Here is a 26,811-nt window from a genome sequence, read left to right on the forward strand (position 1 = left end):
CACGCAGACGTGTCCAAAACAATAAAATGCAAAATTTCAATATTAAAATTAAAATTACTTGTCGCTCGACATGTCAGAAGCCATAAAAAGTTTTCTTTAAAACGAAACATCGTGTGTAAGCAATCTTCCGGCCACCAACAAAGACTCGTGCTCTTCTGGGCTCAGCCAAGGATGATCTGGGATTACGGAAGGCTGGAATTTATAAAATGCCTTGCGAGTGTTGGAAGGCCTATATTGGTCAAACCACACGCACAGTACACGACCGCTGCGTTGAACATGAGCGCCACACTCGCCTTTTACAGCCCAAAAAGTCGGCCATAAGGTCGAACATTGTATTTCCACAGGACATACTATGGATTATTCGGCCACGAAAATCTTGGCCCCATCGAGATCCTTCTGGGATTCAGTTGTGAAGGAATCCGTGGAAATACGTTTAGCGGAAAATCTCATTAATCGTGATGGCGGCTTTTTATTGAATAAGGCCTGGGATCCGTTGATTTCTTTAATTTCAACCAAAAGAAAACGTTTTATGGCTTCTGACATGTCGAGCGACAAGTAATTTTAATTTTAATATTGAAATTTTGCATTTTATTGTTTTGGACATGACTGCGTGCATGTTTTACTTTTTTCACTCATTCGTTGGCGCTCCATAGATGCAGTAATATTGTAGAGGGCCTTGGAATCGACAGGTGGCGTGCATGCTACGGTAACTTGCGCATGCGCGCCTGCGGCACTTTTACGTATAAATAGAGCGACTTGCACTAGCTATCTCCAGTGTCAAACACTCGCCTGAAGATGGCTGTAAGGTTGTCAGCCGAAATATCGTGGAAAGAAGTCGATGTGATCCGGCTGCAATCCCGAAATCTTGTGGAATATTCGATACGCCGGGAAAATTTCAAGAGTCACAATATCGTCATAGTTCTATACATTTTAATTTTTGTGTTTTTTGGGTTTGTTATCAAATGTTGTGTTTACTGTTCCACATATTCCATGAAATATAGAGATATAGATTTTCATCTATGTTATTATGATAATCCCCACTCGGGTTGCAGCCCAGATATTTAAAATGTTACGCCTGTTATGTTACTTTGTAGTTAATTACTGTTTTGGACTTTATTATCTTCTGTATTATTAATGGAAATTTAGAACTGTATTCTGTACATATTTGATTCAACCAATGTGCTCTCAACTGGAAGTCGTCTCTGCTTTCTTGTATTATTACTTATCATCTGCAAATAATAATTCACCTATATTTGTGTTTTTATCTAATTTAATTCCTAGATTACTATCCGATTTACAATTTTTAAGGACATTGTCAATACAAATGTTGGAAAGATCAGCTGATAGACAAATCTGCTGTCTCACTCGTTCTCCTGCATTTACTACTGTTCTTGTTTCATTTTTGTATATTTTATAAGGTGTAGTGAGTAGTCACTGTCATTTATTACCTTCCATAATTGGCGGATGAATCTAAATGTTTTTGTAATAATTCTAGTTATTTCTATTACATGTAAAATTTACTACATTCTCAACGCAGAAGACTTTGTATTCATGACAGCCACAGCGTGAATATATTATTTTGAAGATAAAACCGCTTCAGTTGTAAGTACTTTATAAGCGCAACCGGTTTTTCAGCATTATAGCTGGATCATCAGGCGAAAGAAAATCAAATCATGTTCTGATGAAAAAAGAGAATGGGATCACCCACCGTTCATAGTCAGCAATTTTTTCGCTATGCAGCGGACATCTACTGTAAAATAGCGTAAAACAACACAGAACGCTCCCGTGATATGCTCACGTGATACCAGGCGTGCCAGCTGATAAAACTGGCCGTGCTCATAAATAACTTTATCTTCAAAATAACTTTATTATTTAAATGTTTGCCTAAAACAGGCCATGTACTATGTCAACTTCATAAAACTTGATGCATAACCATAAGGTTTTGTCACTTCTATTAAACCAACTGTAGAAATTCACTTAGGACTGCCGTGGTGCGGTGCTGACAAATTATGATCGTGAAGGGCAAACTGCCACTGCAGCATGCTACCAAACTATGCTTGTGAGAGTATAGGAGGCTCACAAAATGGAGAGTCACTGGAATCTGTCGAAGGGAGTACTGAAGCTACATGGAGAACAGACTTCAACAAAAACGTCTCTACCAGGTCAATCATAGCTGGTATAAATATACCTTGAAGGATGAATATGTAGAAAAAAGGCTAACACCATCACAATGTTTCAAGGTCACAACTTCACTCTTTAAGGGTCATAAAAAAATATTTATGACTAGCCTTCGTACTGGGTTTAGTCACTGACCACCACCATCTTGACGCTGCATCTCACCTTACGGACCTGCTGCTGCGCCTCCGCTCTGCTATGGTCGGCCTTCACGATCAACGGCAGCTGCCGAGTCGTCTCTTCCTCGCCCTTCCTGAAGGCGACCCTCACCCTGGACATATGGCTGCCGTAACCGGCGCCGACCTTGTTCGCCGGCTCCACCACGATGGACTCCACAGTGATGGTGTCACACGAGAAATGCCTCTTCAGGGCCGCCTCCATCATGGAGTGGTGGATATAGTCAGTAACTTCCGGACCATTGCTTCCTGGTGCATCCATCGTTCTGTGAACGTGTCGAGAAGTCACAATGTAGCAATATGGTTCTTCATGTGCCAGAGTCGCTATAAAAGTGCAAAGAAACACGGAATGAAAGAAGTTAAAACTATTTTATGACAATATTTTCTAAAAGAACTTTGCATGAAACTCTATTCACGTTATCTTGTGAATCACTTTTAAAAACAGTTTTTACACATGTTTGCTTCACAAGATGTTACATCTCTTTACAAATAATAACAGGCGGTCACATCAGAACGCTGATTCATGCACTGAAGGTGATGTTGACTGTGTATCTACCTGTAGTACGCCAGTGCAAGACGATTTCCTGTACTTTTCCTCATGTAGACCATTTCAGAATTTTTGGTAGGCCTGTCATCCTGTACCACAAAGCTATGAATCCCCTTTGTTCCTCCAGAAACACAGCTTCATTATGAACAATTTTCGAAGACTAAGTTCCCACCAATTCATTTTCCGATTTTCGTGGAGCATTTCATTTTTGTTCGTGTCTATTCGTTGTGAGACTGTCACAAGGTCAACATTTCAAGATGAATCATCAGTATAAGTGCCAGAAACTATGGGTCCTACCTCTTTTACGCAGGTCCTCCAAAGTTGGAGCATTTTTTGTTTAGAACTACGTCAATATCATTATCTACAAGGACTTTAGATAGGTATTCGTTTTTAGCTTGGCTAATGCCTTCTGTATTTAAATGGCATACTCGGATTGAAGGGCCAAGTGTTGCAATCAGTTGGTTCAAATGGTTCTAAGCACTATGGGACTTAACATCTGAGGTCATCAGTCCCCTAGACTTAGAACTAATTAAACCTAACTAACCTAAGGACATCACACCCATCCAAGCCCGAGGCAGGATTCGAACCTGCGACCGTGGCAGCAGCTCGGTTCCGGAATGAAGCGCCTAGAACCTCTCGGCCACAGCGGCCGGCAACCAGTTGGTCCTGAAAAGGTCCATTTTTTAAAGATTTTTGATTCTGATGTGTCTGCAAGTTTGTAGCCAGATGCGCATCCTCTCTATACAAATGGGTTCCACAGAGTCTCCGGTTTGTGACTGAAGAGTCCTTCCTGACAAAGACATTCATGGCCATCCTCGGATATGACGTGCAAATGACTCTGTAGTGTCACTTACGTATCCTTCAGCGTCACTCTATTGTTTTCTGGAACTACTTTCTCCAGAGTGGCCATGTTCTTCAGCGTCACTGTAGACGCCGGGCGTTCTCGTCCTCTTAGAAATCCCCAGAACCGTCGGTACACGTCGCAGGATAGGTGAAAGTTTGCCGAAAGCTCATTTAAAAGGCTGCAAAATATTACCTCACGCAAGTGATCTTGTATCGCCATGCAAGAGATAGCAGAAGAAGGCCAGCTCTGTGTGTTCTGCTGCTCTAGGTAACCAACATACCTGTCCACTCATCGCACAGTCTCCCTTCCCGAATTATAATTTTTTTTAGCAGTACTATGAAATTCTGTAGTCTATTCCCAACAGTCAGTTTTGTTGCTGTCATCGCCGCAGGAGTTTGATTTTGTATTGTGTCGGTCATGAAACAAAACTGCTAACAAATAGAAGCACAGTTAAACTAGTATGTTGATATGTTTTTGATGTGCTGCCCAAATCTGGATAATCCACATTTTGGGACCCTAGACTGCTGCGTGATTCATCTGTATGGCAGAGTCAACCCTGAACTGAATCCTAAACAATCACTGTCTTTCTATCAAAATTAATAACCCGAGGCAGATAAAGTCTGCACGGTTTCTGATTGCTGGGCGCTTTTCTACAGAGTGACAACTCACGCTATCTCAGAAGTCTTTTAGAGACCCTTGTTCGCTGCTTCTTCGAATACAGTTTGCGCTGATGCCCTCAAGGCGTTGGCAGTGTGAACGATCCGTGATGGGTGATAACGTGTTATGCTTATGATATAGTGTCGCTATACTACTGTAATGAACATAAATGAACCTAAAGAAGTCCATCGAGACGGAACAAGCTCATATTGGGGAAAGATGAGAAATGAAACGGGCGTGCCCGTTGAAAGGAACCAACCCAGAATTCGCCTTAAGTGATTTGGGGAAATCACGGAAAACCAAAATCTTGATGGTCAGATGGTGGTCTCTACTGCTGCCCACCACGCACGGTGATAATGGCATGAAGTTAATCATGTCGAAAGTTATAGAATATATAGGATGTTCGAAAATTCTCGTTAAAAACTTGTAGTTCTTGTAGAGGAGAGTGAGTACCTAATAAGGCCGGCCGGGGTGGCCGAGCGGTTCTAGGCGCTACAGTCTGGAACCGCACGACCGCTACGGTCGCAGGTTCGAATCCTGCCTCGGGCATGGATGTGTGTGATGTCCTTAGGTTAGTTAGGTTTAAGTAGTTCTAAGTTCTAGGGGACTGATGACCTCCCATAGTGCTCAGAGTCATTTGAACCAAATACCTAATATTTTGAACAGGAACTAATGTCCGGAAACGTACCGTTTCCTTGCTACACACGTTTGAAAGCATGTTTGCTATGTAGGTATGCAATAGCGTAGTTATGTTGGGGAGGTTGCTTACGTGGGATTGACTGGCGTCATTTACGTCTATCCTACCTCTCTGACTTGGTTCGAGCTTCATTCATGTATCTGTGTGTTAGAGAAACATGGTTGGTACGCGTTTGCAGGATATATTGACATGATTCTTCTGTATGGCGAAGCTCACGCTAATGGAAGAGCTTCTGGTCGCCATCAACATTGTTACTCACAACGTCCGACTCCATCGCATACTTTTTTCGCCACAATTTCGCAACGGCTTCAAAAAATGTGTACCTTCACCGTCAGCAGGCGTGACTGTGGTCCTCCAAGAAGTCTCTGCACACCCGAAATGGAAGAGCCTGTACTGCATCACGTTGAAGCGAACTCGTCAACGAATACGCGAGCAATATCTTTGGTTATTAATGAGTGGAAATGTAAAACAAGAGATGTACTGGGTCACGAATAGTAAATTACGTGTAAAAGTGATCATGTTACCAACGGTACGTTTCCGTAAATGGGTTCCTAATCAAAATATTATGTACTCACTCCTTTCTAAAAGTCCTAAAAGTGCGTAACGGTATTATACGAACACCCTGTATTTCGTCATCCCAGTGATCACTGTCGCCACATAAAACCGATCGAAGTTATAGAATGACAAGTCTGCTCTGTCGTAGGGAGGCCTCGTAGCCTAAATTTTACACTAAGCCACCAGAAGGTAATTACTACGTCATAACGCAACGCATGTAACGATTTACATTCACCAGATCGATTAATGTAGGTAAATTATAATCAACATCAAGTCCAGTTTGTGAAGAGCGAGGTGACGCAGTGGTTAGCACATTGGACTCGCATTCGGGAGAACGGCGGTTCAAAGCCTATAGAAGCCGTCCACTCTCTTCCGCTTGCAGCTTCTGACCCGAACAGACGCTCTCCTCTCCTGCCCTCTTGGGCAGTAGCCCATTCAATTTCGGTGGCTTCTCTAGGCTTTCCTTTCCTTTTTATGGCATTGAACACCCATGCATTTGAAATATGTTTGATTTTTCACCTTCCTCGCCAATCCTGACACGTTAACAACATGCTTATGTACACCATCGACTGCTGTGCAAACTTTATTAAAATGTACTTCTTGTTACGATCTATATGGATCACCTTCAGCCGGCCGCAGTGGCCGTGCGGTTCTAGGCGCTACAGTCTGGAACCGAGCGACCGCTACAGTCGCAGGTTCGAATCCTGCCTCGGGCATGGATGTGTGTGATGTCCTTAGGTTAGTTAGGTTTAATTAGTTCTAAGTTCTAGGCAACTGATGACCTCAGAAGTTAAGTCGCGTAGTGCTCAGAGCCATTTGAACCATTTTTTATCACCTTCAGGCACTATTTTAAAATTTATTATAGTATTTTGCTTTCTGAGGTATTAAATACAGTTCATTTAATACAGACTTAAACAGGCAAACATCAGTATTCATATTACAAGTCCCTAACAACCATTTTATCGCTTAACGCATCTATACTCTCGCTGGAAAAGTCGTACAAATGTGTATATGCCACCTTTTTAGCGTGATTATAGATGTGCACAGTTTTCAAATGTGTGTTAGTGATCTGTAATACAAATACTAATATTTGCTTACTTGATTCGTACTAACTATGTGTAGTACATCAGAAAGTAAAATATATTAACAAATTTTTGGCAGGTGTCAGAAGGTGATCCATACAGTATAAAACCAGTGGCACGTTTTAATAAAGTTTATACAACTGATGGTGCACATAAAAAATGGCTATCATTAAACGTATTACTGCTGGGGAGCACCATATTGCTAAAAAAAAGAAAAGAAAAGAAAAAAAATATTTATTTAAAACTTTGTTCTTTCACCATCCCAGATTAATGACTTTTTTGTACGTGTTTACTAATTTCGGCCATTACACCAGCATAAGCACCTGTGAAAAACATTTCATTTCAGAATAACGTAAGGCCATGTATACATAAGTAACGTGTTTCATGATCATCGCCGGACCCACATGAAAAGTGAAGTGCAACTCTTTTCAACAAGTTTACTGGAAACAGTCCACCAATAGCGAAAAAGTTAATGTACATGAACGTCTTCTATCTTGGAAACGATTCAAAGTAGAGCATAAGTTGATACGAACATTCTTGCTTCAAATGGTCATTTCTTTCACCTCCCAGAACGATGACATTTCCTGTAGTTGCGAGTGAGACGATTTCAAAAACATATTTGTACAGCAAAATATATGAGTATGAAAACGTTATAAAATACTCTATTAGGCCTATAGCTGCACGAAATTGGAATTTAAGATAAGGAGATCGCAGTTCATAACAAAAAAAGTCAAATGACTTCAGTCAATAGAGACTTTTAGAAAGAAAGTTTTCGAGATTCAGTTAGAATCCAACTACACCACATAAGGTATTTCGAACATCAATGATGTGTCTGAGTGGAGTACTGTTAAGTGGGGGGTGCCCCAAGGATCAGTGTTGGTGCCACTCCTGTTCCTTATTTATATAAATGATATGCCCTCTAGTATTAAGGGCAACTCTAAAATATTTCTGTTTGCTGATGACACTAGCTAGGTAGTAAAGGATGTTGTGTGCAACACTGGCTCGTTTTCAAATAGCGCAGTACATGACCTAAGTTCATGGCTTGTAGAAAATAAACTAACGCTAAATCACAGTATGACTCAGTTTTTACAGTTTCTAACATACAATTCAACAAAACCTGACTTTTAATTTCACTGAATGGGCATATGATTAGTGAAACTGAACTATTCAAATTTCTAGGTGTTCAGATAGATAGTAAGCTGTTGTGGAAAGTCCATGTTCAGGATCTTGTTCAAAGACTTAATACTGCCATTTTTACTACTCGAACGGTATCAGAAGTGAGTGATCGTTCGACACGAAAATTAGTCTACTTTGCTCATTTTCATTCACTTATGTCGTATGGTATTATATTTTGGGGTAGCTCTTCCCATTCTAAATGGATATTTTTGGCTCAGAAACGGGCGGTTCGGGCAATAAGTGGTCTGAGTTCACGAATCTCTTGTCGACCTCTGTTCACGAGTCTGGGTATTTTGACATTGGCCTCTCAATATGTATATTCCTTATTGTCGTCCCTTGTTATCAATATTAGTTTATTCCAAGAATAAGCAGCTTTCACTCGGATAATACCCGGCAGAAATCAAACCTACATTTGGATCGGACTTCCTTAACTCTTGTGCAAAATGGTGTGCAGTATACTGCTGCATCCATTTTCAGTAAGCTGCCATTCGAATTCAAAAATCTTAGCAGCAATCCACGCGCTTTCAAATCGAAACTGAAGAGTTTCCTCATGGGTCACTCCTTCTATTCTGTCGAGGAGTTCCTTGAAAAATTAAGCTGATTCTTATTGTATAGCGTTTACTTAGACATATGGACTGACTTTTTTCAGGTTCATGAACATTTATTTTTATCTGTTATTACTTTTATGTTGTAATTTCATGTACTGACACGTTCCATGACCTTGGAGATTTGCTCCTCAGTTTGGTCCTACGGAACGTGACGTGTAAATTAATAAAAAATAAAGTGTCATGAGTAAATGCAATGAAATATTATCTAGTATTCGCTTGAAAAGTATGACCAGTTTACGATACAGTCGTGTCATGGAGAAACAGCCATAGTTCGGACGTCGTAATCAAGAGTGTGTATTGTTGTGCTCCAGAATAAATTCGATGTGCATTTTTAATTTTTTTGAAATTTTACCCAGTGAACTCAGAGCTGAGAAGGCCATCTCGTGTTAGGTGTACCAATAGGAACGTCAACATGAGATGTCATGGGTGTAGCGGAAGACAGGCCTCCAAAAGAGCGACACTCAAACGTTACAGGAAAACCTCAGCTCAACAACCCAGAATAATTGTTGAACTACTACACGAGGGTAAAGAGCGCTGACCAGACCAATAAACGAAATCAAATTCACTAATGCATCTACAGCCACCACGTCATAGGCATGGGGTCGAATTTTTCAGTAACGGAGTCTTTGAGGCTTGACGACACATTCAGTTGTGTCGCTATTCTGTCCATGTCACCATAATTGAGAGTTTCAGTGAAGCGATGACAAGCTGATCGACGATAGTCTGCTTGCTACCTGGTTGTTGGGGTCAGCGCCGAGATACAGACATCCTGATGCAAACTACAGCCGTGGTGTGCCATTACTGGCAACTGGGATGTCACAGATGAGGAGAATGGGGTACTGCCAGCCATCCTCCCACTGAGAGTCATTCACAGGTGGCCTGCAAGCTGTAATCTCCACACTGCCCAAGTTTACACAGCCCCTAGGCTGACACGTGAACATCTGATGCAGTCTTGGTCGACTCATGGTGGATGACAAGGGCCCAACCTTCACTTAGGCAGCTTTATGACATTTTATACTCAACGTGGCGAATAAATTTTATTACAGATATTGCTGCATTTCTAACGCGTCCAGACGTTCCTCCAGACAACTCCCTCAAACCACGTGATTGACCTCATGCACCTCCCACAGCTCCCTAGGTCGCAACATTGCTGTCCGAACTGGCTATCACCTCAGGACATCGTTGACAGTGGTATCATGTCTGCAGCATCGACCATCGTCTGGAATGAAATATTGTGGTAAGCTTAAATTTTCTTTGTTGTTGCCCTTTTGGTGCATGTGTGTATCTATAGCACTTCGAAAGCGTCATTTGTTAGACTGAGGCAGCCTGTGGAATTGTCGTTATTTAAAGGAAATGTCATGAAAATGTACTTAACGCTAGTACAATTCACTTTTTGTAACGTGACGGTGTCTGAACTGTCATGTATCAAGGCTGTGTCAGCCGCATGTAATAACTGTAGACGATTCGGACGTTTGGCACAGGATTGTTCTGAGTCCCATTGGGCAATGATATGGCAAAAGGACCAGTGCATAATAATTTTTTGCGTAGTTTAATTTTCCTTTTTGAACTTGTTTGTTATTGTAAACGGTAGTTGTACGTTACGCAGAGTGGTAGAGGCATGGGCTGTTACTGTTGCTGCTTTCACAGAACGAATACAGGCATTTCTAGACTTGAATTCTCAAGAAGAGCAGGAAAAGGAAGAGCTACGTCAACAGGTTGAAACTTTACAAGCTGTGGTGCAGCAATTTCAGTTGGAATCGGAGAAAGCTAAGGCAGTGTTGGATGTACCTTCCTCTTGTCTCCATCCATTAGGAGCTAACTTGAGAATGCCTTTCTCTGGTAAGTCAACAGAGGACGTAGCTGTGTTCATTAACGATGTTACAGCTACCACCGCAATGAGTACGTGGTCAAAAAAGACTTCTCTCCGTGTGGCTAATTTATGACTGAAACGCGAAGCTAAAACGTACGTAATGTTTGAATACTCCATTAGTAGTGTAGCGCTTGACACAGTCACGTTGATTAAATATTTGGGCGTAACATTGCAAAGCGATATGAAGTGGGACAAGTATGTAATGGCAGTTGTGGGGTAGGCGGATAGTCGTCTTCGGTTCATTGGTAGAATTTTGGGAAGATGTGGTTCATCTGTGAAGGAGACCGCTTATAAAACACTAATACGACCTATTCTTGAGTACTGCTCGAGCGTTTGGTATCCCTATCAGGTAGGATTGAGGGAGGACATAGAAGCAATTCAGTGGCGGGCTGCTAGATTTGTTACTGGTAGGTTTGATCATCACTCTAAAGCACAATGAATCAGTGGAGGCCCTTTCAGGATCGGGAAGATCAATGTGCAACATAGGAACTGTTGTAAAACACCGAAGCTGATAGAGTCTTACTATATGAACCCAAATAAGAGTTGTCTTTCTGGGTTGTATCCCTGCCGAGATGTTACACAGAGTTAGGACTGGAAGTCCTGGCGACTTGGCCGCACCTGTTAAGGTCGCTACCACATTTAGAAGAAACTGGCGTTGTCACAAACGTACGTACAGACCACCGTGCTTTTGTTTCAGAAGTAAAGTGCTTTATATGTGGGCATAGACGTCATATACAGAAGGAGTAGGTGCGCAAATGGTATAGGTGTGGAGTAGTGGTAATCAAGGTCAGGGAAAACAAACTCAGAGGGAGCAACCGTTAAACGCAAACGGGAGTGCTTACACTGTTGCAAAGCATTCTCAATAGGACATAACATTGCACAGATAGATGCACAGATAGATTGATGCTTGGCAGGCTTTGTTGACGACAAGGAACATATATTTTTGGTAGACAAGGATGTGCACTTGTCAGTCGTCAGTCTGGAGGAGATTAGGGTCTCTGCGTTACAAATTACGAAAAGTTGAGGGGCTGAAAGACCCTTCCAATACATTAACGAGGTGGGCACTCAAATTCAATGAGTTTGATTGTGAGGTGTTTCATAAACCATATAGAAAACACACAAATGTGGATACATTGAATAGAAAGAGTGCAGTGTTGAATGCGCTAGGGCAGGTCTTCCCAACCTTTTCAGCTGGCGGACCCCTTCTTCAGTCGAAAATCCATGGCGGACCCCTAGTCAGTCAAGAGCACAGTAACTTTAAGTTTCAGAGGGAAACCCATGGGAACTGAAAGCTTCTTAATGCAAGTGTCATGTTCGCAATGACCCCCCCCCCCCCCTCACCCGAAATATCAATAGTATTTGGTTTAGAGATGAATGAAAATAACTTGAAATTAACGATCCAATTTGAATTCCCACTGTATCCAGACACTTACTAGTGGATTTACTCCCTTTGTTCAACACACTATAGTCTGATTAAAATTACTTGGTAATTGACATTTCACACGTTGGAGCTGCCTTCCTCCAAGAGCAGTCAACGTCAACGTCACGTCCAAACTGTTCGCTGTTGACAAGCTGCCACTTTGGTCTGTTCACTTCCACTGTTTGCCTACTGTTGTGTAATGAGCATGCAAATTTCGTAACAGTCGTTTGCGTATGTGTATGTGTATGTGTGTGTGTGTGTGTGTGTGTGTGCGTGTGTGGTTTTTCGTGAAATACGAAGAAAAATGTTCAAATGTATGTAAAGTATATGGGACTTAATTGCTGAGGTCGTCAGTCCCTAGTCTTACACACTATTAACCTAAGCTTAACTTCCGCTAAGGACAACACACAACACACAATAACACACACACACACACACACACACACACACACACACACACACGCACACATGCCCGAGGGAGGACTCGAACCTCCGGCGGGAGCGGCCGCGCAAAGACGAAATGGCGCCCCAGACTGCGCGGCCATTCCGCGCGGCTGTGAAGAAAAGAGGCAGACCCATGATTCGGGATACAAACACCTCACGAAAGAAAAGAGGCCAAAGAATTGCCTTGAAAGGACTATTGTGACATCTGTTGTGCAGTGTGTGGGAATACATTCACACAGTTTACATGCGTTTCCAAACCGGATTTCGTAAGCCGATGTCCCAGTTCCGCTTTTGGTTGGTCAGGTAAACACTTCAAAGTCGATTCTGGAAATCTGATTTTATAAAGCCTTTTTCCAGTTCCACAGTCGATTTTCGTGTCCATGTAAACAGCTCGGAAAGTCTAGTTATTTTTACGTCTTTGCGTATCTACTAAACGGCTGCTGTCAGTCCATAGCCGGCAGCTAGTAGGCGGCGTTGCAACAGTGTACTGTCAGTTGGTAGCTGGCAACTGGCAGGCGACGTGGCAACTTCAACTACTACTTGGACACTATATCGTGGCAGTCAGCCTCGACTGTAAACAAATCAAGAAAACAAACAAAGAGACACTCTTATTTCTATATAAGGAGGCAAAGTACTTCACAGAACGTAAGACTTTTTTCTGAAAGGAAACAATTCTGGCACCGGAGGTTTACCTATTACAAGGTGGCACGTGAAAAGTCCTCATTTGTTTACGTTCGCAGCCAGTTGCCACAATATGGTGTCAGAGTAATAGCAAGTAATTGTAATTGAAGTATAGGCAGGCCATATTTTTGACTGAGAGGACGGAATATATTAAAAAAGAAAAGAAATTAGCTTTAGAGATAATTTTAATTTTCGTAACAAAAATATCAATGCCAACAGAATTCAATTAATAATTATTTTGTAAATGATAGAAGACAGAAACAAAATTCCTACAGAGTTACAGTTCAGGTACGTTCATTGAACATCTACGAAGAAAAATGCTTTCTTCTTTACTATAGATGAGTCTGTAGGAATAATAATGGAATCCTAATATGATGGCTGAGGGTGCTTCTGCTGACACAATTTTGAAAAGTTGGATTCAATTCTTGACAACTGGAGACGGATGTTTGGTTCCGCATCAAGACAGCTTCGGCACTTAGTTTTGTGGGCAGCATAGATCGAGAATCCAGATTCACACATATATGTTGTGGCAAACAGAAGAAGTACACGTTTTGCCTTTTCAACAGGGAGGTAGTATTTCTTGTTATCCAAACGGATCCAAAAGTGTGAGTAACCGTCAATGTCAAAACTTAATTTCTTGGAAGGGTCTGTGGGAATTTCTATCAACAACTCGTATTCATTTGATGATAGAATGTTCAGCTTTTTGGATATAGTGAATGGGTTGACCACCCATTCGTATTTCTGCAGCTTCTCATCTTCAGCTGTTGGGAAATAATGCTCCAACAATGACATCAAGCTTCGGAGATGTTCCAGAATCTGATGAAACAAATTCTTCCCAAGCGCCAATGTTTTGTTTTTCAAAAACTCCTTGAGAAGAGGGAAACACTCGACCTCCCCATCCTCGACGCTCCCTGCCCAAAAATTGATTTTCCTCTTGAATGCTCGAACTTTGTCGGTAGCAGTGACCTTTGTTTCACTTTGCCCTTGGAGTGAAATATCCATTTCGTTCGTTTTGGAGAAAATATCTGACAAATAGGCAAGTATACACTGCCAATTTTCGTCGTTAATAAGGTCTGCTAATTTGGTGTTATGCTCCAAAAGGAAGCTAAGACTTCCAATCTTAATTCGTACAACCGAGAAACATTCCCACGTGAGAGCCACCTCACTTCTGTGTGGAGAAGCGGGGAACGAAGAAGGCTTCCCATATCTTCACACAGTATTGTGAAAAGTCCTGACTTCAACGGCCTTGATTTTATGTAATTAATGATTTGAATGGATTCGTCTAACACTTTCTTGAACGAAACAGGCATTTGTTTCGCAGTTAAAGGGTATCTGTGAAGAGCACAATGACTACTGCTGCATTTCTTGGCGTTTTTTTTAATTTTCGTTATTGCTCCGACTGTAGGACCCGTCATAGCTTTAGCACCATCTGTGCACGCATCTATGCAATTAGACCATGAAACTTCATTAGTCCTTAAAAAATCATCCAATAGACTGAATATTTCAGCACCTGTTGTGTTGGCAGGTAGTGGTCTGAACAATAAGAGGTCCTTCTCAAAACATCCAGAATATTCATAACGGACAACAGCCAATAAAATCACTAATCCTGCAACATCACTGGATCCATCTATCTGCAGAGAAAATGAATTGTGTTGGATGCGAGAAACAAGAGTGTCTTTCACATCATTTTACATGTCAACATTGCGTCTCTTGACAGTATTGTTTGATAATGGCACCGAAGATACAAGCTTTACTGCCTTTTCGTCTAGCGTGCAAGAAACATCTACATCTACATCCATACTCCGCAAGCCACCTGACGGTGTGTGGCTGAGGGTACCCTGAGTACCTCTATCGGTTCTCCCTTCTATTCCAGTCTCGTATTGTTCGTGGAAAGAAGGATTGTCGGTATGCTTCTGTGTGGGTTCTAATCTCTCTGATTTTATCCTCATGGTCTCTTCGCGAGATATACGTAGGAGGGAGCAATATACTGCTTGAGTCTTCGGTGAAGGCATGTTCTCGAAACTTTAACAAAAGCCCGTATGGAGCTACTGAGCGTCTCTCCTGCAGAGTCTTCCACTGGAGTTTATCTATCATCTCCGTAACGCTTTCGCGATTACTAAATGATCCTGTAACGAAGCGCGCTGCTCTCCGTTGGATCTTCTCTATCTCTTCTATCAACCCCATCTGGTACGGATCCCACACTGCTGAGCAGTATTCAAGCAGTGGGCGAACAAGCGTACTGTAACCTACTTCCTTTGTTTTCGGATTGCATTTCCTTAGGATTCTTCCAATGAATCTCAGTCTGGCATCTGCTTTACCGACGATCAACTTTATATGATCATTCCATTTTAAATCACTCCTAATGCGTATTCCCAGATAATTTATGGCATTAACTGCTTCCAGTTGCTGACCTGCTATTTTGTAGCTAAATGATAAGGGATCTTTCTTTCTATGTATTCGCAGCACATTACACTTGTGATGAAGACAATAGCATTAACAGACGGATTTATGAGATTTTCTGCAATGGTATGAGCTTTGCCTGTTTCTGCCACTCGATAACTAACCAAGAAAGAAGTTTTTAATGAATTTTCATTAATTGTTTTTGCATGAGTTTTCATGCAATGCTGAGAAGCAGCTAGTTCAGGAATCTTCCTTTTGAAAAAAATCGATGCCTTTAGCCTGGAAATCCGGGTGAGTACCTTCAAAATGACGGCGCAATTTAATTGGAACCATTGAACTGTTCGGAAGGACTCGCGCACAAATTACACACTGAGCCTTACCCTCCTTTGTCTCCATAAAGCCCATTTCTAAATAGCTTTCGTTGTACTTACACTTCTTGGTTACTCCACTTCCACAGGATATTGCAACCAATGGAGTACTTGCAGCCGGCCGAAGTGGCCGTGCGGTTAAAGGCGCTGCAGTCTGGAACCACAAGGCCGCTACGGTCGCAGGTTCGAATCCTGCCTCGGGCATGGATGTTTGTGATGTCCTTAGGTTAGTTAGGTTTAACTAGTTCTAAGTTCTAGGGGACTAATGACCTCAGCAGTTGAGTCCCATAATGCTCAGAGCCATTTTCTTTTTTTTTTCTTTTTTTTTTTTTTTTAGTACTTGCAGCGTTTTCACATAATAAATCCGGCTGTGGAGCTTCTTGTGATTGTTCTTCCTTTGGTCGTCCCTCATTCATTTCAACTGGAAACTTGCCTTGTTGTGAAGGCGATGGAGAAACTGCACCCTTCTTCAATGATCCTGACCACAGCCACCGATCCATGTTAGAAGTAATAAACTGGTCAAATACGACTTATGAAGCAGGTAGTGCACTGACGAAGCAAGTTTAACATTTAATGATGCCTGGGACCACATACGTGCCACGGAGCGCCGTGATTGGTCGACAATGCTCTCTCCGCGCATGCGTACAAGGTTCCAGCGCATCTAGCGCCGTGAGCCGGCGCACAGACGACCCCCGTATTGTTGCGAAACAGTCGATCAGAGAAGCCGCATTCTCCGGCATTAAAATGTGTATGCGTTCTCACTTAGGAACCGCAGAGGCTGCTTGGGAATATGACCTGAAGTAAAAGTACACATGTTTTTCACACAAAAAAAAACAGTTTTTCACATTTTTATTCAATAATTTAATCATTATTTTACGCGATTTGGTGAAAGGTGGCCGCGGCCCCCCTAGAAAGAGCCGGCAGACCCCTAAAGGATTCGCGGACCACACTTTGGGAAGCCCTGCGCTAGGGAATAAATCTAATGGGATGCTAGAGACCACAGACGGGTGACAAAGACTGACAGGTAATCAGGTCACAGTTGCAGTTCATGACAAATGAGGGCCTACTCCGCAGAATGATGAAATGTGGATAACATACAGTGGTTCCAACAGCGTTGAGGATTTGTTGCAATAAGCACGAAACCATCTGTTGTCAGTTCATGGAGGATGCAGATTGATGAACAGACGAGTCACGGAATGGTTCTGGTGGAGAACAAAAAAACCGGATGCTGAGCAATACGTAAAGGACTGTGTATCTTCTGCAGAAGGGACTCACATTAGTGTTCAAAAAATCTCTTTAGAAAGTCTACCCGAGATGCCTATACCTTTCCAGACGATAGGTTATTCGTATCTTGGGACCGTTCAATAGAAGACCTGCCGGAAATAAATATATACTAACAATTACAAATCATGATATAAATTAGTAGGCTTCAACAGCTAGTGTCAATTTGAATAACATAATTTTGGGTGTTAGGCCAATCATTATGAAACATGAAAGCAGCTCAACTGCCAATGTTTTGTCAACTTGTTGCGGTACTCTTCAGGTTAACTGCTGGATACCGCTGAATGTCTTCCCCTATATATTTTCTATTTCGGTCATCTGATTGCCACTGACTCACAGATCTTGGATGTCACTGGACAATGTGAAGAGGGATTGCTGTGGAGTGGGATGGCTGTACAGTAGGCTATTGCCTGTGGTACTCTGGTGGTTAATAGAAAGGCAACTCTAGCAGGCGACTGGTGGGAAATAGTGTATTGACAGGCTGTTGTCTTTAGTAACCTAGTAGGTGACTGGTAGGCAGCTGTCGTTGGCGATTGGCAGGCAACAGCAAATCGGCAGCGCGTATCCCATGAGTAGTGTTTCCCCGCAGCGAGCGTTAAGTCCACGCGGCTGTTCTGTCGTGGCCACTGTTTACGCTGTCAGACCTGAGTCAAATGGCGCTGCTGGCTGGCAAACGCATGTGGTTCGCTGTGCTCGAATCTCCGGCACCCAAGCCGTAGTTAACTTGTAGCCATATTACCTGTTCACGCTGTCAGGGTGTTTGATTACTTCAATAATTTCGCTTATTTTTCGCTGCTGCTTGGCCACCTGCCGAGCAAGCATACGATAATCTAGAAAACTGATAGAACGGCCACATTCCTGCTGATGTACCACTACATCTGTTGTGTCTTTCTACTCCAGTCTTACTTAATGTTCATGCTCCGACACACGAGTGTTAATGGCTCTTCCAGTTTCACAGTTCCGCCGAAACAGACTTCGCCGCATTCACACCGAATTTCGTAGATGCTTGCAGTGTGGAGAGCATCCACAGGATCCTTACTGCGCCTCAACAGATCTCATTTCTTACAACATCTCCGGAACATGGGTTTGATTTCTTCATGATGCAGAATCTGGTCTATAAGGTCACTTACGTACACTGTGTGATCAACAGTATCTAGACACCTGGCTGAAAATGACAAGTTAGAGGCGGCCTCCATCGGTAATACTGGAATTCAATATGATGTTGGCCCATCCTTAGCTTTGATGACAGCTTTCACTCTCAAAGGCATACTTTCAATGGCAAACCATTCTTCACGGAGTGCTGCACTGAGGAGAGGTATCGACATCGGTCGGTGAGGCCTGGCACAAAGTCGGCGTTTCAAAACATCCCAAAGGTGATCTATAGGATTCAGGTCAGGACTCTCTGCAAGTCCTGTCCATTACAGGCCGCCACAGGCAGTGCATTATGCTTGATCGTGTTGAAAGATGCAATCGCCATCCCCGAATTGCTCTACAACACTGGGAAGCAAGAAGGTGCTTAAAACATCAGTGTAGGCCTGTGCTGTGATATTGCAAGTGGTGCAAGCTCCCTCCGTGAAAAACACGACCACACCATAACACCACCGCCTCCAAATTTTACTGTTGGCACTACACACGCTGGCAGATGATGTTCAACGGGCATTCGCCATACCCACATCCTGCCATCGACTCGCCACATTTGTACTGTGATTCGTCACTCCAAACAACGTTTTTTCATTGTTCAATCGCCCAATGTTTACGTTTCTTATATCGAGCGAGGCGTCGTTTGGCATTTAGCGGCGTAATGTATGGCTTATGAGCAGCCGCTCGACCATGAAATAAAAGTTTTCTCGCCTTTCGCCTAACTGTCATTCTACTTCAGTAGATCCTGATGCAGCTTGGAATATCTGTATGATGGTCTGCATAGATGTCTGCCTGTCACACATTATGACCCTCTTCAACTACTTCTGTATGGCATCGGAAACAGTGGACCAAGGGATGTTTAGGAGTGTGGAAATCATGCGTACACACTTATGACACAAATGACACCCAATCACCCGACCACGTTTGAAGTCCGTGAGTTCCGCGGGCCGGCCGGTGTGGCCGAGCGGTTCTAGGCGCTTCAGTCTGGAACCGCGCGACCGCTACGGTCGCAGGTTCGAATCCTGCTTCGGGCATGGATGTGTGTGATGTCTTTAGCTTAGTTAGGTTTAAGTAGTTCTAAGTTCTAGGGGACTGATGACCTCAGATGTTAAGTCCCATAGTGCTCAGAGCCATTTGAACCATTTTTTTGAGTTCCGCGGAGCGCCCCATTCTGCTCTCTCTCGATGTCTAATGACTACTGACGTCACTGATATGGAGTACCTGGCAGTAGGTGGCAGCACAATGCACCTAATATGAAAAACTTATGTTTTTTGGAGTGTCCGGATACATTTGATCACATGGTGTATCTCATGTAAGGTATGCGAGCAACAGAAATAGTTTCCCTTGCATTTTTGTCTGGTTTATCTCTGCTGTTCCTCACAGCTCGTTGTATGTCTCTGTTGTTGTATCCATTTGTATGAAAGGTTGTCTTAAGCTCGTTCAGTTCATGTTGTGTGTGGTTAGCATCCGGTGGATGTGGGCTGTCAGTATATGTAGTACACCGTTCTCTTATCCTATGTGGTGGTGTGAATCCTCATACAAGTACGTTTCAGTGCGCGTTAGTTTCCTGTGAGCTTTATGTCCTACTTTCCTACTAAATGTTCTATAAATCTCCATATCCGGGAGAGGAATCACTCCGTTGTTTTCTACTTCTAGGGTGAACTTTATGTTCTTATATAGGCTGTTGATATGCTCATGAAATTGTCTAGTTCTACTTCCTCATGAAGCCATATGATGCTGGTCTCTTCCACGTACCATCAGCCAGTAGGATGGATGTCCGTCGGTTTTTGTTCTTGAAGGATGTTGATGGTTTCAGCTATAGGAATGTTGGTAAATAAAGATTTTATGTCCGAGCTAACCATAAGATCGATAGCCAGTACTTACTGTTCCCGTATGAGCTGGATAAAATGCATAGAAACCTTAACATAAGACTCCATGTGGCTAACCAGGCTGCGTACCTTGTAGTCCAGATGTTTTGCCACATAATACGTGGGTTATTTGATTCCCTTGACAACCGGTTTCAAAAGACAGCCTTCCTCGTGAAACTTTGATGTTCCATATATGAATGACGGCACTGGAACCCGAGGGAGACAAGTTGCCGTTTTGTTGTTGCGTACCAACCACCAACAAGAGATGCCTGTCAATCACTTACTAGACTGGCGTAGGAAATAGTCTGTCGATACACTATTGCCTACAATCACCTACTGAAGTTGCCCTCCAGTCAGCCACTAGAGCAGCACAGGTAATATCATACAGTACAGCCATTCCCCTCCAGAGTAACATTTCTTCAAATTGTCCAGTGACACCCCAGATATGTGACGTCGGCAGCCACCAGACTGCCGAAACAGAAGACATTCACCAATATCCAGCGGTTCACCATCCCCAAGAGAACCACAATGAATCAGACGAAGCATCAGCAATTTCGTTGCTTTAGTTTTTTTATAATGACTCGGCCTAATAGCCAAAATTATTCAAAATTATAAATCTTTTTCAAGATTCCTGGCAATGGTGACGATTCCTTATCAGCAGGCTGGTACAATAGCTCAGGCTATAGTTAATAGCTGGATATTTAAATTTGATGTGCCTGATACGTCAGATACAGATCAGGGTACGCCTTTTATATCAGACTTGATGGAGCATTTATGTAATGTACTTGGTATTTGGAAGTTACTAATAAGTCCGTTCCATCCAAAAACTAACGTCAGAACGGAGTGAGTTCATAGAACCGTCTCTAAAATGTTAAGTTGTTACGTTAATAGCCAGCACAGCAACTGGGATAAGCAGTCTTGCTGTGCAACCCCTCCAGTCTGATTTCCTTGCAATCCGTGACCTGCCTGTTCTTCGCAATGTGTCAGAACTGCAGTCAGTACTAGGCAAGATGGCATACTACGTTTGGTTCATACCGAATTCCGCTGAGATCGCAGCTCCATTGCATCGCCTGTGTCGGAAATGTGCCTTTCGTGTGGGCCAAAGACTATCAAGACGCATTTCAGGAACTCAAAAATGCTTTGCTTAGTGACAGATGTTTAGTGCATTTTGACCCTGCCAAGCCGGTAGTTTTGCAAGTAGACGCTTCTTCCTATGCAACAGACGCTGTGCTTCCGCATAAATTTGGTGCAAAAGACAGACCTATTGCTTTCGCCTCAAAGTTGTTAACTCAGTGCAATTATTCACAAATTCAAAAAGAAGCTCTCACTATTGTGTATGGAGTGACCAACTTCCATTACTATTTATATGGTCACCAGTTCTTTTTAGTGACAGATCACAAGCCTTTGCAGTCCTTGTTTCATCCATTAAAGCCGGTTCCTACACGCACTGCTCAAAAATTGCAACGTTGGGCTTTGCTGCTCTCGCAGTATCAGTGTGAAATTGTGTGCAGACCTACAGGAAAGTATAGCTATGCAGACACCCTGTCTCGGCTTCCGATTCCCTCAGACTCTGATTTTGATTCATCTGATGCATCTTGTTGCCAAATCGATGCGCAGGACTCTGAATTGCTAGAATCGTTTCCCTTTCACTGCAGAAAAATTGCACAGGCCATAGAAGCAGACCCATATCTCAAGATTTTGTTGCATTACATTCGCACGTCTTGGCTTCGAACATTGAACAGTATCCAGAACTCAGTTGTGCGCCGATATTTTGCACGTCGGCATAACTGGCAGTTCAACAGGGTATGATTCTAAATGACGGTAACAATCGCGTGTACTTATTCCCAAAGTGTTGCAAAAGGATGTGTTGCGATTGCTCCACCAAAGACATTGGGGTATTGTTTGCACTAAAGCTAAACAGTTAGCGCAACAGCACTGTACTTGGCAGGGCATGGGTGCCCACATTCAACAGGTGACGTCATAGTGTTGCGCATGCGCGGAAAACCAATCAGCTCCACCACAGACATTCTCAACTTGGCCTAAGACTCAATCCCCATGGCAACGAGTGCACACGGACTTTGCTCGATCATTTTGGAACACTCGTTGGCTCATAGTGGTACACTCTTTTAGTAGTTCCCATTTGCTGTGCCTATTGCTTCTACCATGTCACGTAGCACCATTCAAACGTTGTCCTCCATATTTTGCATAGCCAGAAGCACTTGCATCAGACAACGGACCACAGTTCACTTCACGTGATTTTGAACAGTTTTGTGAACGGAATGAATTTTGTCATCTAACAAGTACTCTGTTTCAATCTCACTCCAACGGAGAAGCAGAACGCTTCGTACACACGTTTAAACAACAGATGGCCAAGCTTCGCACCACCCACACAGGGGAACAGGCGCTGTAACTCTTTCTCGCCTCCTATCGCTCCCACCCACGAGACGGACCATCACCGGCGGAACTTCTGCATGGCGCCGCCATCGGACGCTGCTACACTTGTTGCATCCACCGCAGCATCGGCGCCGCAAATGGTCCGCAATTATCGCTTTGCGCAGAGCAGTCTTGTTCTTCAGGGCTTATGGCAACTCCTGGCGCTGGAAAAGAGGTTTGCAGCGCCGCCACCAGAACCACATTCGTGTGCGTCATTTGCCCCGTTATTCTGCTGCTTTTCTTCCCCCAGATTCATGGCCACACGGGACCGCGCGGCCTTCGCAGCCGCCCTCTGGTGCCACCAGGGCACCCCAGGGGGAGCAGATGGACGATGCGCCCTTGCCCCAGCCGTCCCCGTACGCTGACCCGATGGACGTGAACCAGTTATCGCCGTCGCCGTCGCCGCCATGCCCCAGGACACACCCTCAGACCTGGATGTGTGCCCTGGCAGCAGTTTTCCAGAGGATGTTCCTGTTGCTTGGCAAGCCAGATGGGTACAGTCGGTAGTATGCCGTCCTCCACAGTTACGGCTGCCAGCTCATCTGTAGGTCCAGCGTCCTGCCTTCCTCCCTCCCCCCCCAACCACTCATCCCCCGCCCCGTTGTTCGCATCCTCCCTACAGGACAACAGTGCAGCATTTCGGGGTGGAGGGAAGAGGGAGGGAGGAATGTGCTGAACCAAGCGCGCCTATCATGAGAGAGACCAGAGTCACACCGACAAGCAACAAGTCGCCAACGCCCTCTTGACAGCATGTATTTAGGCCGCCGACGTTGACCAGAGGGCCTCACTTATTCGCTCGGACTCACTGACTCACTCATTCCAGTTTGGTGTCTGTCAGTACATTTGCAGAGAGGGCTGAGTTCATGTCACAGGCTATGACAGTATATAGCGATCAGATTAGCGACCAGATCGGGACTAGCGGTGAGACTGAAGTTTGTAACAGCAAGACAACCGATATTGTTTGCAGGAGGACTATTACTGATGAGCTTGTACCACAACACAAGGACTCTATTTCAGTTAAGTAAATACTTCTAGTACAAGTAAATAAAGAATTGTAATTAATCCACGTGTGCATTTATGTTGTAGAAAGAGGATATTGTCCACCAATAACAACATCCTCTCCCTTGCTTTCTTGCAGAACATGACTCTACAGTGGCGACGAGCATACTGCAGATTGGCCGGCCGGTGTGGCCGTGCGGTTCTAGGCGCTTCAGTCTGGAACCACGCGACCGCTACATCGCAGGTTCGAATCCTGCCTCGGGCATGGTTGTGTGTGATGTCCTTAGGTTAGTTAGGTTTAAGTAGTTCTAAGTTCTAGGGGACTGATGACCTCAGATGTTAAGTCCCATAGTGCTCAGAGCCATTTGAGCCATACTGCAGATTGTCTCTCGTCACGAAGACAGAGCCAAAGAAAATTTTTCATCAATTTTGTGTATTGTCTTGACTGTGCCGTTAGCATGTGAGGGAGTTGTGTTTTTTCTGAAACAAGTACTGTTTCTCACCTCAGAAATCCTCGTAGTAGCTTGGCACACCAGATTTCTGGTACTGATTTACAGTAGACATGACACTTGATGATTCCTTATCGTTAAAATAAAGACATTAAAAGTACACTTTTCTTGGTACAAATAAGCTGGCCGTTCTCATTTCGACAGAAGCACCCAGACATCAGTCAAGAAGAGTGTTGTAGGCACCTGATGCCACTTAGCTGAAAGAGTATATAAAAGACGTACCTCAAAAATTCACGGCGAAGCATGAGAGAGGGAGTTGGCTCCTTGGGAAGGCGAATAGAGTTGCGTATCTTCGAGTAAAATCACAATCATCTGTTGGCGATTTCATAGTGATACAGGAAATTTCCACCTCAACGCTATGAGAAAAGTAACTGAACAGAAAACGCATTCTAATTTCTAGATGTAACACCCCACTCACCGCAAGAGATGCTAGCCGTTGTGTGATTGTGACCGACTGAACCACAATGAAGGAGACTTAGACAGAGGAAGTAAGTATGCGGTGTGTCTAAAAGAAAGTGCACTGTTAGGAATTACAACTACCACAAAAAATTAATAATTAACTTTTCAGATTCAAGTTATGTGTTCGTTAAACCTCATCGAAAAGATAAAATGCATTATTAATTACATTCCGCAGCATTAATCGTGACTGCTGTACAATAACCCCGCAGGTATGGGATTAATGTAAGTAATTACTTATTTACAAAAAAAAAAAAAAAAACGCAGTGTCAACTGTTTTATAATCTAAAAATAACACGTATCAAAACAAAACTGTATCGTTCTGGATCCCACTAAAGATGCCTAAGACTTAAAAACAAAAGGCTAAACGCGTCTGGTAGAAATAAATTACAAGGCAGTAAGAAAAGGTGGTTTTTGTTTACAGAACAAATAATGACAGCACCTTTACCTCAGTAAATTCACTCCGACCTGAAACACCAAAACAGCGACAGGCAATTGCGCAGACTGGCGCTCAGATGTAGATAATCGGTTGTTGCCTGCAGATGCCTTTATCGGGAGGAGCGCCTTATCACCGTCAGAGGTTGCAGAGATATCTGTGCCAGGGAACAATGTGCACGGCATAAATACCCGGTGAAACTACGCAAGATTAGAGAGCAATAACGCAGCTCTGTTATCGGTCAGTCGACTCCCAGGTTATTTTCAAATTTAAGACATCGCGAGTCTGGTAGCTATGAATAATCTACATCTACACTCCGCGTGTCATCTACCGGTGTGTGTGTGGCAGAGGGTTCGTCGGCTACAAGCCGAACGTGAACGCGGCTGTTCCAGTCCTCGCCACCGGCGGTGCAGTGGTGGCTGAACAACTGCTTGGCGGCGCTGCGACACAGGCGAAGCAATATAAGCGTCACCGCGAGGTCAGGTGGAGCGTCACCCTCGACTGTCGCCTCTCCTGGACTCCCTACCTCCGGACAATCCAAGCCAAGGCACGCCCCCGACTGTCTCCTCAAGCTCCTCTCCGGCCGTACGTGGGGTCTGGACCCCTCCACCATCCTCCACACCTATAAATCCCTCATCCGCCCTATCCTTTGTTATGCCCATCCGGCTTGGATCTCCGCCTCCCCTACCTTTTATAAATCCCTCCAAATCCTCGAACGCCATGCTCTCCGCCTTGCCTATCGCATCCGTCTCCCCTCTCCCACGCGGATCCTGTATGATCTCATCACCTTTCCCCACCTCCTCCTTTTCCTTGAAAGGATACGGATCCTGTACACCTCCCGTAAACTTGATCCTCCTCACCCTCTCGTCTCCCCGATCCTTTCCCACCCCCGCCCGCTGCTGCGCCTATATTCGCACGTCCCACCCGGTCTCCATCTCTCCACCCTCCTTACCCTCTCCCAAGGTGGCTTCCGCCAGCTCCCCCTCCCTGATGATGTCCTCGTCCCCTCCATCTACCCCTCCTATCAACTTTGACCCTGCCCCCCCCACTTCCGGTGTCCTTTCCTTTCGGCACCCTCCCTCCCTTCTCTTCCCTTCTTTTTCCTTTTCCTCCATCCCCTCCCTTCACCCCTCTTCCCCCGGGCTTCCCCTCCCCCTTGCTCCCTCCCCCCTATCTCCCCTGCCTGTGGCATCTCTGCTCTCCCCTCTCGCTCTCCCACTCCCCTTCCTCCTCCTCCTCTCTTGGCAGGTCCCCGGACTCGCACACGCATAGTGAACATTCGCGCGCCGGAGATCATCGCCATCAGTATCTCGTGTGTGTGCTTCGTTTTGTGTTTCGTGCAGTTACGACTCCACTGTTCACATGTGCCATCGCCGTTCTCCGTGTTTTGTGAGCCGTGTCCACAAGTGTTAGTGTTTCTATCGTCCAACGTGAACGGCTTCATGTTTATTGTTTTTTTTTTTTTATCTCCATTTTTTGCCCGCCGTTGTTTGTATTGTCTGTATCACCTCTGTCATGTTATTGTTTCCACTTAAGGCTGAAGAGCAGCGTAATGTGCTGCTGTCAGCCCGCCTGTATAGGTGATTAAAATTACAATAAAGGAAAAAAAAGTCAGGTGGAGAGAAGAGGAAGCGGACGGGGAGTCTGGTGGAGGAGAGCGAGCGGGCAACAAGCAGCGGGCAGACGCCAGTAGAGGAAATTGTCGTTGGATCATATTGTTCGCCGTGGCTACCGTGATGGTCCCACCACTCAACAAGAAGGAGCTAACTGGCCGAATATCTACTGTACGGCGAGGCTGGGCGCAGTTTTCTTCACGGCTACTGGCCGATCTTTTTCCGTAACAGAACCTGGAGGCAGTGTACTGCCTGAGTGAGTGTGTTGTAAGACGTTGCTGGTCTCTACTGGTTGGTTGTCTTTGGATGTTATAATAAGTCATTTGTCGCCTGTTGTATGTATTGAGTGTAATTCAGCTTGATCAGTGCAAACAAA

The 26,811-nt window shown here is 44.0% G+C and overlaps 1 protein-coding gene across 1 annotated transcript in view; it reads right to left on the reverse strand.

The window, feature by feature from the left end:
* LOC126148370 (uncharacterized) overlaps positions 1–24,954 on the reverse strand; it is a 58,977-nt gene extending 34,023 nt beyond the window's left edge. The window contains exons 1-2 of the mRNA XM_049915754.1: positions 24,835–24,954; positions 2,341–2,617 (exon numbers count right to left, since the gene is read on the reverse strand). Coding sequence (XP_049771711.1) covers positions 2,341–2,613 — 273 coding nt within the window. The 5' untranslated portion in view covers positions 2,614–2,617; positions 24,835–24,954. The remainder of the gene's footprint in view (positions 1–2,340; positions 2,618–24,834) is intronic.
* Between the last annotated feature and the right edge of the window lie 1,857 nt (positions 24,955–26,811).

The sequence above is a fragment of the Schistocerca cancellata genome, chromosome 2 (genome assembly GCF_023864275.1).
Source record: "Schistocerca cancellata isolate TAMUIC-IGC-003103 chromosome 2, iqSchCanc2.1, whole genome shotgun sequence".
NCBI classification, from domain to species: Eukaryota; Metazoa; Arthropoda; class Insecta; order Orthoptera; family Acrididae; genus Schistocerca; species Schistocerca cancellata.